The following is a 17,515-nucleotide window of genomic DNA, read 5'->3' on the forward strand; positions in this document are numbered from 1 at the left end:
AGGGAAAGCCAGCCACACAAGGCACACGTCAGAGGGACAAGAGTCACCAGAACTTGTGCTCCCCAATCACGCTGCTTGGGCCCCCTCAACCCGGCATGTTAACCACCTGGCTGCACGGCCTGCCTGCCCAGTGCCACCATGCATGTCCGCCCATAATTTGGGTCCTCTTTTTGCCAACTGGGATTTAGGTGGAATGCAGAGGGGCTGTGGAGTGGGATGGACATGGGCTACGTCTCCTTGAAGACACCACTTCTTCACCTCCTTGAGCCTCGGTTCCTTTTGAAATGGGTGTCATGTCAGTAAAATAGGATTTTAAGGTACAGACAATATTTGGTATAGATAGTGGGCACTATAAAAAAAAAAAAAAGCTGGTTTCCTACACCCCACACTTCCTCACTTTGTAACACACCTACTTCCTACACACACGTCTTTCCCAGACTGAAATGAGGGCTTCTGGGGCCCCTCAGAGCTGGCACCAAATCTGAGGTGGGCGCAGTGAGAGGAGGAGGGTGAGGACAGTGCCTGGAAGAGGCTGTTTCCACCCTTGTCCCTGCCTTTCTTGAACACCTACTAGGTGCCAGGTTCATGCAGGACATTGGGGCAGAATGGTGAAAAGACGGGGGTGTCCACTGTTCTGGGGGCTCATGTTTGAGCAAGCAAGAAACCACACGTAAGAGTTTTAGAGGAGCCTGGGCTCCGAAGAGAGCGTCACGAACTTTGACCCATCCCTCCATCCCCAACTCCAGCTGTGCATCAGGCCTTTGCACCCGCTGTTCCCTCTCCTCCTGACGCTCTGTCCCCAGCTCTCTTTCTCTGGTGCATTCCCTCCTCTCCAGGGCTTTGCTTAAAGGTCACTTTCTTAATAAGACCTCCCCTGCCCAGTTCCCTGGCCCCACTCTGACATGCTGACCCCTTTACCTATTTCTTCCAGAGCATTTATCACCTTCTCATATATTGCGTCTATGCTCAGACCCAAGGCTGGCAGGGCTGTATCGGGGGAGCCCGAGTTGGTCCTGCCTTTCCAGAAACTATGTCCCTCCATCTGGTTAGGAATCCCTAATCTTCCAGGGTAAGCACATGCCCCAGGCCGGGCCACTCGGCACAGCCCATCACAGTGACTGGTGACAGGCCAATGTGGAACCAGGAGTGTCAGTCCTGGGGCTTCTGCAGAAATGACTAGGAAAAAGTGCTGTCCCCCGTGAGGCTGAGCCCACTTGGCAGAAAGGCCCACACCTGGAAGGCGGAGCTAACGGGCCCACACGGACAAATCCTCCAAATCCATCTGTGCCCAAAGCCAAAGTAGGCCCTAGACTTTTCGGTTATGGGAGCCAATAATTCCCTTACTGCTGAAGCTAGTCAAAGGCAGGTTGGCGTCACTTGTGTCCGGTTTGGTCTCTAAGTAATTCATGGTCCTCTGTCCAACCCCACAGGAGCCAAGGGAGCCTAAGCCAGCTCTCTCCTTACAGCAGCCCACCACAACCCCAAGCTCAGTCCTGAGGTGGCTGGTATCTCCAGGAGGGGCAGACTGCAGGACCCCTCCCCCCAGCACCTAGTATAGCACCCAGCCACTGTTTGGGGACAGAAGGAACAGAGAAACGTCAGCATTCCTGGCTGGGTAAGCTGGATTCCAATCCAATCCATTCCTAATTCTTTCTTTTTCCCGGCCCTCTCAAAAAAAAAAAAAAAGCAATTTAAGGGAGACCCAGACACGTACTCAAACCTGTGCCCCGATGAGACACGGCAGCCTGGGCATGGGGGCAGGTGCGGGGCCTCGCAGTCTGCCGACCTTGGGCACAGCCCATTTCCTTGGCAACACTTATCTGCAGTCCAGGGAGTTGCCGCTGACGCCCTGTTGGGCTGACACTTTATGACCCTGTGAAAGAACCCAGCTGGTCTCATGGGCACCGAGGGCCCGGAACACAGGGTGTAGGAGTTGGGCCTTCCAGGGGTGCGGGCCTCCAGCCTCCGGGCTCTTTGGGCAGGCACGTGTTCTGGTCAAACTTTCCCCAGACCTGGAACTGGAGGTGACCGACCATCTTGTTCCCATCTGTGCTGCTGTGCCAGGAGGCCCCTCCGGGGAAGGCACCGCACCGGAGGCCAGCCTGCTGGAGCCCAGAACTATGCCGGCAGGACAAGACTGCCCCCAACCTGTGACTGGGAGCCAGAGAGAGAAGGGTGCACTGAGGGGCTGCGGGGAGCAGCTGGGGAATGTACCCTTTCTGAACATTTCCACAAAACCAGGCCTCCCCAGCTATGATCTGGGCAGGACGCAGAGCTCACCACCTGTGCCCAGAATGCCCACGGGCAGGGAAGAACTGCCGTGCCCATCTATTTAACGTGGGGCGATGTGCTGCTATTCAAATGGGGGAATCAGCGATGAATGGGGGAAATTGTTCCTCCCTCTGTCCCGTCTCCAGAAGGAGACAAAAACCCCTTTTACCTCGGCAAACAATGCCCTTATGTGGGCGCCAGCGCACCGCGGCCCGCACAAGCTCAGCTCTGTGCAAACCACCAATCGACACACCAGGCTCTGGGGCCACCGCCAGTGGCACCCTCTCCCAGTGGGAGACTCACACTGGCTCCCAAGGCAGGCTGGGGGGAGGCGGGATGGTCCACCAGCCCTGAGACCAAGGGCCAGGCATATGGCTGCACCAGCCCAGCAAGCCCAGCACAGGCTGCCTTCTGTGGGCAGAGGTTCGGCTGCTGGAGGCAGTGCCTCCCTCCACGGGCTGTCACAGCAGCAGCCAGGCAGGGGAGAGGAGGGGGCATCAATAATTCAGACACAAAAGAGAAAGGTGGGTGGAGAGTAGAGTGCTGGAGCCCGCAGCCCCACCATGGGCCGGGGAAGTGTGGATACAAGGGTGGCTCCGCTGGACGTCTAAAGAGCCAACCCCTTCCTCCTCCCTCAGCCACTGTGGCTCTGTGCTACAGTCTGGGGCACCGACTCCACTATAAACTTGGGGTGTGCACCTAACTAGGGCTGGTCCCTGCCTGCTTTGACAAAGGCCAGTGGCCTGGGCCGCGTTTACATGATGCATAGTTGCCGGGAGCACTAGGCTCCTGGCTGGCTACCCTGCTCTTCCTCCAGGAAGGAAGGGGGAGGGCCCTGGGGTCAGACGGTGGGCACTGAGGAGCTGGGTGAGGCAGTGTCACTGGGATCCCCCTATCCTGGGTGGGAGATCACAATGGACGCCTGCAGGTCCAGGCTGCCTGCCTGGCTGCCTCTCCTGGGCACCCCGCTCCACCCCTGTGGTTCCAATGGCTAGACTCTCACCTCCTAATGCCACACGCCCAGGGACACCAGCACCTCTCCTCCATAGCACCCACCTTCCTGCCCGATCTCTCGTGACTCATGCTTTAAACAGGGTCAGCACCTGGGGCTCTCAGAGTCTACAGCAGCGCCATCCAACAGAAACAGAGTGAGAGCCGCCTCGGGAATTTTCAATATTCTAGTAGCCGTATTAGAAAAAGTGAAAAACATCTAGAATTTATTTTAATAACCTTATTTGACCCAATATATCCAAAAATATTATCATTTCAACACTGTGTTAAAACGGGTATTTTACATTAATTTTTCACACCGTCTGAAACACTGCGTGTATTTTACGCATACTATAGCACACTTTCAATAGCCGTCTGTGGCTACCATATTAGCACAGACCTAGACTTTTGTGACTTTTCCCTAAAACGGAAATCATTTCTCTCGGGGTAGGGACCCTGGAGTCCTGGCCCCTAGAGCAGTGTCCAAGCTGAAGAGGAGAGTTTGGGTCTTGGGGCAGGGCAGGTGGCCTGAGCAGGGCCGGGGGCGGGGCTCTGCAAATAGGTGCCGAACTCAGTGGGGTGAACACCAAATCCGTGTAGGCACCCAGCATGCTCATCACACCTGAGGTGCACGACTGCCCCCCGCAGCAGGCATCAAGGAGGAACCGGAAGCTCCCAAAAGAAAGTCATCGGCCGTCACACAGTGAGCAGCAGAGCCCAGATGGGCTGCAGTGCTGCCTGACTCACCCCTGGTGCTCCTCCTTCTCTAGGCCTTAGTCTGCCCATCCGTACTGTGGGACAGTGCCGACCTCTGCCACCGCCCCACTTCCTGCAGCTCCTCCCCCAACATGCACTGGCCAAAAACGCCCAGGTGGACAAACTCCCAGTACCACTTCCTGGGTCTGTGTCTTCCCAGGTCCAACATTCTCCCTGGCCCCACCCTCTAGGCCAAGCATAGGCAGTGAGAAATCAATGGTAATTCAATGTACAAAGCTCTAGCTGAGATGCCCACTGTACCCTCCCACCCCAAAACAAATCATGTGCTCTGAGAGCAAACAAAGCCACTTCGGACAGCCATGTGTGAATGATTCATGGGGCAAGGCCCTACCCCAGAGCCTGTGTGTGTGCGTGTGGCGTCTGAAAAACCCCTGGCAGGCCCTCCGCCGGCCCTCCCGGAAGCCAGTCTGGGTTTGGTGCATCGCACTCCTTAGGTCAGAGTGATGACGCCAACGTGGCCCCGGTCACTTCCTGGTTCCTGGGAAAGTTGCCCTTGGACAGGCTCAGGGTGGCGATGCCTCTGCTGCACACCCCGCATCCAGCCTCCTCGCTAGCATGGCAGAACCTCCTCCACAGAGGGTAAAAAGACAGTTGGGGTCTACCATGCATCCTGGGCTGAGGGGTGCAGGGAAGGGCAGGGCTCTGATGTCCCTGATGGCACAGGAGAATCTTCCAGGTATGTCTGGGGAATCTCCCTCTCCCTCACCTCTCAGGCCCTGAAGCTTCTTGCCCTGCACTAATGTCCTGAGCAGGTGTCTGGGGGCTTAAGGGGGCCTAAGATTCCGGCAGCCTGCACAAGGCCAGCGCTGTGCAGGCCCCGCCTGCTCCTGGGATAAAGGGATCTCTCGGTGCTGTCTCCCAGCCTCTCTTACTCTTCGGCGGCAGGACGCCAGGACAGCCCAGCATTGTCTGTGCCGCCTGCAGCCCAGCTGATGATGGACACTTTCCTGTGACCCAGGACTGCTAGGGTGGCCCACAGCCAATCCCCGGAAGGGCTTGGGTCTCAGTTCTCTGCTCCTGGGGTGGGGGCAGGGGAAGGGCAGGAGGCCGCTGCCTCTCCATCCGGTGTGGATGTTTGGAGCCTTGAACAGGAGCAACAACAAAAGGAGGGTGTGTGTGACCTGTAGCCAGAGAAGGCCTAAATCTGCAGGTATGTGGGCGAGAAACTCGGATTAAACACCCACTGCAGGAAAAGTCCCTCAGAAGCCATGCCAGGGAGGCCGTGAAGGGGCCACAATCCTCCCCCCACGTGACGGTGACCAGTGCAGATGCCCAACCACAAGTGCTGGGTCTGTGGGGAGTCGGCTACATATGCCATGAAACCCTATGGCCCCTGGGGAGGGAGAGTTGCTCTAACCCCACGAGTGAGTCCTGGGAGGGTGGGCACCATCCAAAGAGAACACCAGAAGTGGCCCGGGCTCAGGGGTAGTGTGGGTGACTGTCTCTGAGCCCGAATGGCCTGGACCTAGCTCCCACTCACCTCTTCCCCACTATCAGTATGGCTCCTTGACTATCCCCTTGCCTGAGCAGCTTCCACCCCTGGCTGAGAACACTCCTGTGGCATCCTCGGTCCCCCAGCACGGTGACCACCGGCTGCCTTCTCCTTGGACAGCAGAGCTAACTCGCAGCTCCCTGCTTCGCTGCCTGCCAGCATGGGAGCTTGGGACAGGTCTGGAGTTTGCAGATCAAGGAGCAGAATCTTGGGGGACTTAGGGTCCCTCCCCAGACAGGCCTTGGCATGTGTGGGTGGGGAGTGGGATAGGAACTCAGGAGAAACTAGGACAAGCTGTGTGTGTCCAGGCCCTCCTAGCCCTACTCTTTTTAAACAAGTAAGACTCCTGGGGGTTGAGAGTGGGGGTGCAGGGCACTGGTGTGTGTGTGTGTGTGTTGTCAAGAAAGCTGTGGTCAGAACCCCACAGGGCTAAGTGGACAGAGGGGACCTAGAGAGACCTGAACGGATGAGGAGACAGGATTAGACCAAGGGGGGCTGGTCTCCCAGAGAATCTGGGAGAGGTGAGGAAGAGGACTCTTTGGTCTTTCAAGGGAGGCTCCTGACCCACCTAAAGACCCTTAGCCTATGAATGCCTGGTGGCCATGGACCCCGGCCTCTGGCGCTTTAGCACAGGCCCTCGCAGCAGCCTGGCCACCTCAGAGGAAATGATCCTATACATGTTCTGAGCCTTCTCCTGCACCAGGTGTGTGCTGAGCCCTGTCCACACATCACCCAGGCTAACCCGCTTTCCAGTGAAGGGCAGTGTTTTGCCCTAGGCCACACAGCGAGAAACAAGTGGAGGCAGGATTTGAGCCTGAGTTGGGGCAACGTGGCACACTTTTCCTGAAGACTCACCCTGTGGAGACGGGGGGAAGGCACCCAAGGGAGAGAAGCCCTGTCAACGACGAAAGGAGAGGCAGCTCCATTGTAAATACTGTGCCCTGGGCAAGCAAGTCACACACCTGCTCCCCAGGTGACCGCTCTGCCACCAGTTTGCATTTGGGGCAGTGCAAGGCCACACCTGAGGGCAGCAAGAGCCAGGAAGCAGGAAGCTTTGGTCTTCTCACAAAGAGCTCCTGAGGACACATTAGGATTAACGGACACAGTCACCCAGGCCACGATACAGGCAGAAGCTGGGGATCAGACCACTCTGCAGGGACAACGGAGGGACAAGACAGGCCAGGGCTCACTCAGGAGATCCACAGCAGAGAGCCAGGGGCCTGTCTGCAGGGACCCGTGTCCAGATGGGACCCCAGGCCCACAGAGGGGGCCTCACCTCTCTTCATCTTTCTGGAACCCTTGTGGGTCAGACCCTTGCCAGATGGCCTTGCTGTGGCCTCCCTGCCCTGTCTCTCCCAGTTGAAGCTGGAGATCATACGGCGTTTCTGGAGACACGCGACCCAGGAGACCCCCACCTCCGGCTTTCAGCATCTTCCTCTCTTCCCAGGCTCCTCCTGGCAGGCCGCCCGAGGTTCCCAGGCCTGCTCCACCGGCATCGCACCCAACATGGCCTCCTCCAGAAGGCTTTTGTTGGGCCCCGTCTCTGCCGCTGGTTACTCATCAGCAGTTTGTTGAGCACCCTGGCTCCAGGCAGGGAGGGGCTCGGGATTCCAGCAGGTGCACGGCCCGGCCCTGAGGATGCTCCCTGTGGAGCCGTTTGTAATAACGCAAAAGGGGGGACTTGAATGTCCTTCCCCATGAGTGGCCCAAACGCTGGCTCTAGAGTCAGAGACCCTTGTGGTCTGGGCAAGTAACTTCCTCCTCGGTAGGAAAGACATCGTCATAGGCCTGAGCTCACAGTGTCACCAACCTGTCACCAGCTCAGGGCCAAACACTCAGAGGACTCGGGAATGGGGCCTCCGGTCACTGGACTGACTGAACAATTTTTAAAAATGCTATTTCAGTGGCAGGGGAGAGGCAAACGACATTATGTGAAGAAATAAGGTGCCTGCAACACTACATGATCTCTCCCTCTACTTTTTTTTAAAGAAAATGAGATTCTGATTATATGCGTAGAGAAGACGGAAAAAAATATGTCCCAAACAGTGGTATTTCTAGTTTTCATTTTTTTGCTCCTCTATTTTTTTTTTCTAAATTTTCTACAGTGAATGTAATACTTGTAAAATAAGGGGAAAAAGTAAGACACATTTCTACAGAGATACCCTTCTTGCCCTCAGAAAGCTTACAACCGGCAGGGTTACCATGTGCCGTGCGCCTGTCCCTGTCTAAACTACAGGCTCCTGAAGGCGGGGACAGGCTGACCGACCTCGCATGCCAGTGACAGAGGCTCGCTAGTCACTTGACAAAATTGATGAAGAGCCCTGGAAAAACCAAAGGCCTAAGCCGGGATCTTCAGTGCCTTTGTCCGGCCTCATGACGTGGTGATGAGCACTAGGTGGGGAGGCTCCAGAAGTGCTGGCACCATGTCCCTAGAGGAGGGAAGCTCCAAGGCCCAGTGGGTCCCAGAGGCCCGAGGCTGGAGGAGCGGCCTCATCTGAGAGGCATAAACAAGGGATCCCCAAATGCCCCAGGATGCCATGCAGCTCCTGCCGAGAAACTCCTGATGACCCTGCAGGAAGATGGAGGCAGGACCCTCAGCTCTCCCCTGGCGCTGGCTTCCTGTCTGCCCGGGAGGTGAGTAATGTCCGCTCCCCACCCCCAAGCATCCCTTCTGGAGGCCAGGCCTCACATTTTCCGTTCAGGAAAGGGCAGAGAAAGAGGCCTGGTGAAGCGCATCAAGGGGAAATGGAAGGAGTGGGCCCTTGCCTGGCCCTGCCTGCCGCAGTCAGGACCCTGGCCTAACCCCACGTCTGGCGGTCAGGAGGCCTGCTGGCTCACCCGCTTGCATGCCTGTCCTTGCTCACTCTTTCATTCACTCATCCATTCAACAGACACCTCCCCCTGCCTGCTCTGGGCCAGGCCCTGTGCTGGGATCCTGGCTCCCAGGGTGTTCACAGTATAGGGAGATGGGCACTGGACAGTCCACTGATGGGCATAATGCCAGACAGATGTGCTGTTCAGTCCCAAGTCAGCACCAGACCACAGTGTCCCTGGACAAAGTCTCAACAGCTGGCTTCTCCCAGGCATCCTCTCTCCACCTCCGAAAGGCAGCCACTGGGCTAGAGTGTTTTTCTAGGTGCTTGTGATAAGACCAAAGTGCTGTCTGAACTCAAAAGAAAGACCAAAGCCTCAGCTGGCTGAGCGGTGGATCTGGAGGGGAATTGGCTGTGTGTGGACAGAAGGCAGCGCGAGAGCATATCTCTCTGGGCTCCTGAGATGTCAGTGCTCTGAGTGTGTGTGGGGAGCCTCCTCTCGTTCCCAGGATCCCCTACCCATCTTCTGGGGAAATACAGGAACAACTATTTATTGAGACCTGGTCCCCACAACCTTACGCATGGCTTTGACACCTGCCAAAGAAGAAGAGGGCAGCCTCAGCACCCCTCCTGGCTCTTGCCAGATCGCCCAAATTTGCTCCCTGACCCTTGGTTTCCTCCTGTGAGATGGGACAAGAGTGATGTGCTCACCCGAGGCAGCCACAGTCCCCAGTGAGGAAGTGCCTTGCAAGCGGTGCTTCTCTGTCAAGCTGCTGTGATTTAGGGAGCAGGGAATGGACTATCAAGATCTGCGAATGGAGCCTTGCCGGCAGCGGTGGGCTTGGGGGAAAAGCACAAGCTTGTTTCTGGGCAAGCACACTCCCACTGCTGGTAAATTGTGGAGGGGCGGGTTGGGGGGACTGGCCTGCTGATCAACCATTTCTGATCTCCGCCTTGGCGTGCATCTGCCTTTGTTAAATCTTGAAAAAGGAGGTGAGGGAGGAGGAAGGCAGCCCCAACACATCCACCAACAGGTGTGAATCTGTTGTGCGAACTGCGTGGCTTCCTGAAATGCTTCTGGGCTGTATCACTGGCCAGCAACACCACCTTGAGAGTACTCACATTTTCTGGCTAAAAGACCCAGGTGCTCAAATTAGGGGTATCCCCAGGAACAAAGAACCCAACTTGTCCCCAGCAAAGGGCAGACCTAACCCCCTCTGGATGGTGTGCTTGGGGGCAGGTCTCAATAAATAGCTGTTCCTGTATTTATTCAGGCCGCAAATACCCAACAGGCTCCCCTAATGTGCCAGGCACACAGCTAGAGTCACCGAGACAGAGTGGAGAGCAAAACTGACATGGTCCATGTTTCACAGAGCTCACACTGGGGGCCTCAGACATCATCTTTCCAACTTGTCTCCTCCATGAATGACCAAGGGTCAGGGACCACACACTAAGCCACCTGGGGTCAATGGGGCTGGGGATGCTTCTGATGAAGGCGCGTGAGCTAGAAGTGGAGACTGTGGAGGGTTGTGGCTGGGTGCAGAATACAGGCCAACTAGAGCCCCTGCTTGGCTTGTCCCCACCTAGCCCTTTGTTAACCACAGAGGACACAGAACACCCTACAGCCCCTGATGGCCTCCCACTGACTCAGACTCACTGATGGGAGCAGGATCTCAGCCCGTGTCTGCACTGTAAGCACCTTCAGAGAAGGGAGCTGGCTGCATGCCATTGTGGGGGCTGGAGGGTTGGACAAGGATTCCAGGCTGGGTCTGGAATCCTTTGGGAACTCACTGCACTGGTCAGACATGGCAGTCACTGACAGATCTGGAACCAGAAGGGGCAGTGGAGACTAGGCCAGCCGGCTGAGTGTGCTCAAGGCCTACGACCCCCTGCACTGGGTCTGGGTTGGCCTCTGGCCAGCATGTCAGCCCACGGCTTCCAGACACAGCCTCTGATTAAATAATTAAATTGATGGTATCATGGTCAACACCATCCTCCCTGTCTCCAGCTCCGGCTGCCTGCCCTGATAAACACCCTGTCCTGTCAGCAGGCCAGCCTACCTCAACCCCAGGACCCAGGGCCAGGGGGGACCTGGGCGGCAGGGGTGGCGATGGGGATATGCATGACTACACCCAGGTCGGGCCCCCACTGGGCTCCTGTGGGACCAGCTGCAGGACACACTGACCCCACCGGCCTCTTTGCTTTTCTCAGCTTCATATTTATGATCGGCCGACCTCTGGGTGGCAGGGCAATGATGCTGAGGAAGTCCTGTGACCCCCATGGAAACACTCCCTTCTGCTACCTGATCCTGGAGGCCCCCCAAATCACCAAATCTCCCCGGGAAGTGTTTCTGGCAGAGGTCAGACCCCCAAAAGGTGGTTGTGAGTAACAATAACACAAGACTTTTTGAGAATGGGTTGGGGGAACATGGCCCTCATTCAGTCCTACTACTCTGAGTTTTTAAAAAAATGTTCTGGATCCTTCTTGGAAAGATATAATCAACACCCTTGGCTTTGCTGGCATAGCCCTTGGTGTAGCCTTTGGGTGTGGCTCTCAATCAGCTCGGATGAGGAGGGAGGTCAGCTGCTGGGTACTTCCCAGCCTGAGCCCCCAGCAGCACGTGGCTGCTCCGGCCCCAGGTCCCCACCCCGTGGGAATGCTGGAGGGCAGTACTGGTCCAGGAGGCTCACGGCACAAGGGGGTCGTGCTGACCCTACGAAGCAGTAAGGCACAAAAGCCTTTTCTTTCCAGCCGCCTTGCACCCCACTCCTTGAAGAACTACTCCCTGGGCTCCCCAGCCCGGAGCCCAGCCACCCCAGCTGCTCCTAGGCTGCGTCTCCTCCCAGACAAAGCCGGATTCAGGCCTGTGAGGGCAGTTGGAGGCGTGCGCGGGTTCTGCCATGGAGATGAACTTTGACCCAAACTGCAAGGTTCCTACCCCTTATTTACTCTTTAAAGCTAGCCCATTTCACATAGTTAACATTACACCCCTTTTTAACCCTGCACCTCCCTCCCACATTCCAGGTCCCAACCTTCGACTCCTCCTAATTGGCAGCTCTACACCCCAGTTCTGAGGCTTCACTCAGCTCATCCCCTATCCCCAGTCACTTCCTCCCCGGAGAACAGAGCCTGGCCAGGACACTCTGACCATAGGTGCCACCCCAGGCATACAACTATACCTGAGGCAGGCACTGGAGCCCCAAAGCCGAGCACCCCAGGGGCTCCACACGGGAGCTCTGAAGTAGACCTCTGCGATCTGACTTTCGACTCCAACTCTCTCATCCCGAAAGGAAGCCTCTATTCCCAGGGACGCTGCAGGAGGCTGCCTGGCAGGCCCTGGAGGACGGTGGGGGCTGGGGTGGGGAAGTGTCCAAACAATTCCTCAGCTAGGGCCACATCGCATCCCAAGGGGCTGGGGGCACAAACGTGGACAAGCGCACTGCCTGCTTGCTTGCCGGGTGCCAGGCAGGGACCCTGAGCTTCGGAAGCCCAGAGCTTATTTTCACTGCTGGGTAGCTGAAACTGTTCTGGGTCAGGCATACTGTTCACCTTCCTAGGCCCGAATCGTGGTAACTTCAAAATCTGTATCACACCAGCCCATGAGCCTCAGGGCAAACAAACCTATCAGGGTGCCAACCCCTGAGAGCTCCATCCATTTATCTTTGGGAGGAATAACTTGGTCTCCCCAGGACCAGGAGCTGGGCAGTGGGGCCCACGGAGATGCTGAGAACACAGGGGGCAGCAGTAAGCCCCCAGATTCCACCACCCCAGATTCCTAGGCCTCTGTTGTCCGGTGCAGCCCCTCCCCCCCCGGCCACCAAGGGACACTCACCGTCCTCTTGGCTATGGAGGTTCTGCGGGCTCCGCATCCTCTCGTCTTGGCTGGGACTCAGGCTGGAGGCCAGGTGTGGGTCAGCTGACATCCATGTGGAGTCATTCATATCAAAATCTTCACTGCTCACAGAAGTTTCATCCTGACCAGGGACAAAGAAGGTAAGCATTCAACAGCAACGGGCTCTCGGCAGCCCCCAGGCTGCCTTGTAGGTGGACCCCATGGCCCGTGGGCATTTGGAAGTGCCCCAAGAGCCAAAGGGAGCCCCTCAATCTTGCAGAGGGGGCGGGGCTGCTCCCCTGCCTCCTGTGGAAGTGGCTCGGGCTCTGGTTCCTGTCAGAAGCCGGGGCTCAGGGCAGGAGCTCTGTAATTGAAGACAATTACGAGGTCTCACATCCTGTAGGGGCGGATGGCAGGGCCTGGCTCTTACCCTTGTGAGCCAAGGTTGAAACAAGCGCTGTAAACAAGGGCCATGGCTCCCCGCGCCCTGCTCACAGCCTGGGAAGGGGGCTCCCTGTACACAGGGCAAGGTGGCCAGAAGTGGGTAGCAGGACATACTGCCCCGCCCCCCCCGGCCCCCCGAGGCCAAGCTGATCACCCCACCAAGCTTTGCCGCCCTGACTCCCGTGGAGCATGCATGGAATTCCTTTCTCCCACTCCCCCAGCCCAGAGGACATTTCTGTCTTCCTCCTTCCTAACCTTTGCTGTGCTTCAAAGATATGCTCTTGGGCAGCTTCCAGAGCTGAAAAGGCCAGCCCCAGAAGTGTACAGAAGGAAGGGGGTGGGGCAGGCAAGGGTTCAGATCAGACCGCAAAGGGGGTTCGGCTCAAGGGCCTGGGGGGCCGCCAGGGCCTTCCAAACAGCCGGAGGCCCTGCTGGAGAGGACCACGCCTGCCTTCTCTCCCCTCCCTGGCTTCAGTAAGGCCTTGGCCAGTCATCCGGGAACCCCCGGGGCGGGGCCCCTTCAATCCAGCCCTACAGGGGGAAGGGACCCCACCTCCCTCTGGCCCAGCCTCTTTCAGGAGCAGCAAGCAACTGTGTTTGGGAGCTGGCTGTAAAATGCAAGAAAGATGACCCAGCAGCTCCCACACCCCAGATCTCTGGCTTTGCCTCCTCCCCTGTCCCCTCCAGCAAGATACAATGGCCTCTGTGGGCCCCTAGTAAGGACTTCTGGCAGAGCACCCCTCCTCACCAGAGCCTCCCCTCCAAGGCCCCCTCACAGACATCTCTTTTATAGTGAGCAAACACACTTTAGTTTGAACTTTCTTCTGCTGCTGTCCCTGAGGCAGGGCACATCTGCTCTCCAAGTGCTAGGGAACCAGCCTCCACTCCCTCCCCCACCACACAGGGCTGGCAGGGAGTTTCCTGGAATTTACAGCTCCTGTGCAGCATGAGTGTGTACCCTCTGCAGCTGGAGGACTCGAGCTAGGCCAGGATGCCAGCTCTGCCCAGCTCAGGGGTCCCTATGCGGCCTACTCAAAGCCTCGGGGGACGGAGACCACGTGTCCTGGTGCTCTCTCCCTGCACACACACGCACACATGCCTCCCTCCCACCCTGCTCCTTACACACAAGCACATCCACCCACACTCTTCCTTGGGTGAAAACACACTCACTCACATTCACTCAGACTGTGTTCTCACACCCAGAGGGACACACACACATTCAAAAGGCTCTCTCTCTGCACAGAGGGTCCAGAGGGACAACAAAACTCTCCCCTATGCTAACTGGACAGAACCAGAGAGTGAGAAGGGAGGCTGGCAGACTGGGGAGAAGGACCCTCGGAGGCAGAAAGCACTATACAGGGTCTGGGAGCCCAGGCCAGGGGCACCCTTGCTTGGGCCCCTTGCTCCTTCCTGGCTGCCCAAGGTACACTGTGGTCAGGGTGTGACCTGAAGTCATAGCTGAGGTAGGAAGGCCCTCTCCCGGCTCTTGGCTATTGCTGAAACACACATGATTTAAAAGACTGAGTATTCTCTTAACATCTGGAAGTATCACCTATTGAAAATGCTCCATAAGTCCATTCAACAAGTATTTATTGAACACCTACTAAGAACCAAGCACCTTTCCAGGTGCAGGGAAATTCAACTGCGGATAAGACAGAGTCCTGGCCTTCCTGGAGTTCACTGCCCAGGGAAGGAGATGGACGATCAACACGAAAAACACATAATGTTGGTGGTGTTGAAGAGTACACAAAGCAAAATAAAGCCTAATAGGAGGGGAGAGGGACCTGCAAGACTGTTTGCCCCGTGTCCAAGGAGGGCCTCACTGGTCAGGGAACATTGGGCAGAAGCCTGCAGGAAGTGAGGAAAGTGGCTGTGTGGGGGTCTACATGGGGGGAGCGTTCCAGATACCGGCACATGCTGGTAGGTCTGAGGAGAAGCCACAGGGCTGCTGTAGCTGGGGTGGGTGAGCTGAGCCACACAGGAGTGTCCCCTCCCAAGGTGCAAGGACGTCTCCAGCTCAGAGAAAGGCTTGTAGAGTGTTCCACTAAACACGCAGGGTTCTCACAAAGGAGTAAGGAAAAAGTCAGAACTGCCGGGTGCAGCAGTGAGGGCTCCTACACTCTAGCCTCACTCAGCCAAGTTTAAAACAACAGCAGAAGCTAAAGCTTATCAGACGCCAAGTGCTCCCCTTGGATCATATCATTTCACCCTTACGACAGGCCCACCAGGTAGGTACTATAGCAGCCCCATTCTACAGATGAGAAAACGGAGGCTCTACGAGGTTAAGGCACTTGCGCCCAAGGTCAGGAGCTAACAAGTGGCAGAGCCAGATGTGTACAATCCTAAGGGCTCAAACGTACCCTCCTTCCCGCCTACAAGCCTCTGTTCATCTGTCCCTCTGACCCGGAATACCCATACTACTGTGATGCTCCATGACCCAAATTCTAAATACACACACCTCTCCCCATCAACCTGAGCTCAGTCTCCAACGTTTCTCTTCTTACACAATCTGTCTGCCTGTACCATTAGCTCCGGCAGTTAGTCGGGTGCACAACCCTCAGCTGTAGAATGTCAACACACTGTGTGTCTGTGTCCTGTTTTTCCCCAGAAAACCTTAAGTGCTTCCAAGAGTAGGGACCAGGCTGTATGTTCCTTGGACATGCCACAAGGCCAAGGAGATTCGTTGAACTGGCCGAATTGCCTGGCATGATACCCAGTGTTTAATGGCAATGTGGCATCAGTTTGACAATTAAGAACTCAATCCCACCACACACAGTTAAGTGGAGACTGTATGAAACCTGGACTCTGGCTGGTGGGCAGGCCAATGGCAGTGAGCTGCCTTGCAAGGTCTCCCTCCTACAGCTGCCAGCCACCCCTCAGATCACTTCACTGTCTACCAAAATGAACCCCTTCCACCCCTCTTTGCTCTGACAGGTGCAATTAGGAAGAGGCGGGCTAAATTTTACATCGACATCACAATCACCTGATAATGAAGGGCATCCGGTGCCCACATACAAGGGGCTTCAGGGCAAGGGTCTTATGAGAGTGCTTTGCAACAGCCTCCCACCAAAGAAAGCAGGTGCCCATGTCAGGCCTATCTCCAGATCTTGTATTTATTTGCCCCAGCTGCCCAAGGGCATCAGAGCTAGTGGCAGAACTGGGATTCGAACCCAGGCAGTCTGCCCAGAGCCCACATCACAGTGCTACCACACCAAGAAGCTTCCTCACCACACTTCCTCCCTTCAATCGAAAGAACCAGATTCCTTAACAACAGAGTGTCTCAAGATGAGACCCAAAGGGAACTCATGGGAGATGAAGCTATATTTATAGCCACATGCCCACATGCTCACAAGCTCTCTTCAATGAGTCGACACACATTTATTGAACATATACTATGAGTTGGGGAAATGCTAGGAACACAGATGTCTAAGGCAGGGTGCTTTTCCTCTGGGAACTTATTATCTAGTGAAAAAGACCAGTGAAAAATCCTGACCCCATGTAAGCAGAGAGAAAGAAGGGGGCTGTGGAACCCCTCCTCAGTTACCTACTGATGATCTTGCTCTCCCTCCCCAGTGAGTTTTCCCATGGCCCCCAGGGTTTTGCCACATGAGTCCCTGTTTTGGGAGCAGTGGTTCTAAGATTTTGACACTACTGCTACAGCAATTTTTTTTATTGGTGTTAAATAGCAATTTTTTTTTTTAAGTGAGCAATCAAGTCCATTAAACCTAACTGGGGAGAAAAATGACTAAGTTCCAACCAAACTTAGTTTCCATACCCTCGCTTTCAGGGCTGATCTGGGAGGGAAGCCTTCCCAAGACCGCTTTGCAACTCACCTGCTATAGCAGAGCCCCCAGCTGCAGAGGGTGGCCTGTACCTTCACCCACTCACACCCAGCCAAAGCTCCAGGAGCAGGCTAATTACAGAGACAATTACCAGCACACACAGTTCAGAGCCTATCGATGACTGGGCAGAGGGGGAAACACACCCAAATCCAGAGGGACCTGGGAGAGGTGGCCAGTTCAGGTTTGCAAGTGGTAGGGCCTCAGGCCTGTGCATTGACCTAGAGTGCTCCCCTTGCTCGCCTAGAGGTCGTAAGCCATAAGTCATGTACTTCTTGCTTTTCCCTCCTGGAATCTCAAGGGAATTTGATCTACTAATTTCTCTCTTTCTGTAAACAAACTTCAATGAAACTTTCATTAGAAAATAAAAGTGTAAACGATCCATTACTTCCGGGCTCCCTCCCTCCAGACCCCACATGACTGGCCAGCCAGCTGCCCCTGGCTACTCTTACCTCTACCCTTGGACACCGTGAAGCCTGCAGCCTTGCCTACATGTCGGTGAAGTCCATCATTTATTTGGCACCAAAGGGCCTGAGCCATTGGGGTTCACAGTAAAAGAGCCAACTCCCCTTTTGAAAGGGGAACTGAAGAGTGGGAGGGGGCAGGAGGGCGGCACCCAGCCAGCCCCTGGGACACACCCCAATCTGGAGCCTAAACCCTCCCCGCTCTTATCTGCAGTCCAAAATTCATGGGCAGGTTCAGTTTCTCTCCACCCAGGTTCTGAGGCTCTTCCTCCTCTGCAGGCAGACGAGCACCAACCACCGCTCAGCCCGGGAGGAGGAGAAAATGGGAGAACAGAGGGGAAATGGTGGAAACGCACCTGTATCCATGGTGTGTAACTATGGGCAGGTGCTATCAGTAACCTGATTATTTTACAACTAGGGTCAATTTCTCAGGAACTGGGTTCCTGGTGCCTCTAAAGTTGAGCCATTTGCATCCTCCAGGACAGGGATCCTGGGGCGTGCCTCACACAACATTTTCCAGGCCTTTCCCCAGAGCTGTAACTCTATCTCTACCACTTGCTTTGAGAAAGAAAAGGAGGAGGATTTGCTGAGAA

General features: G+C 55.8%; 1 protein-coding gene across 5 annotated transcripts in view; it reads right to left on the minus strand.

The window, feature by feature from the left end:
- Positions 1 to 17,515, minus strand: part of LOC105305516 (nucleolar protein 4-like) — a 61,829-nt gene that overhangs the window by 17,937 nt on the left and 26,377 nt on the right. For 3 of the 5 annotated variants that reach the window (XM_011380158.2, XM_011380162.2, XM_011380159.2), the window contains exon 2: positions 12,176 to 12,317. In XM_011380158.2, the coding sequence (XP_011378460.1) occupies positions 12,176 to 12,317 (142 nt within the window). Of the gene's footprint in view, positions 1 to 12,175; positions 12,318 to 12,605; positions 12,747 to 12,874; positions 13,330 to 17,515 lie in introns of those variants that run through there. The other 2 variants (XM_011380161.2, XM_011380160.2) reach the window with 2 other exon arrangements.

This window comes from Pteropus vampyrus, unplaced genomic scaffold (assembly GCF_000151845.1).
Source record: "Pteropus vampyrus isolate Shadow unplaced genomic scaffold, Pvam_2.0 Scaffold388, whole genome shotgun sequence".
In the NCBI taxonomy this organism is placed as follows: domain Eukaryota; kingdom Metazoa; phylum Chordata; class Mammalia; order Chiroptera; family Pteropodidae; genus Pteropus; species Pteropus vampyrus.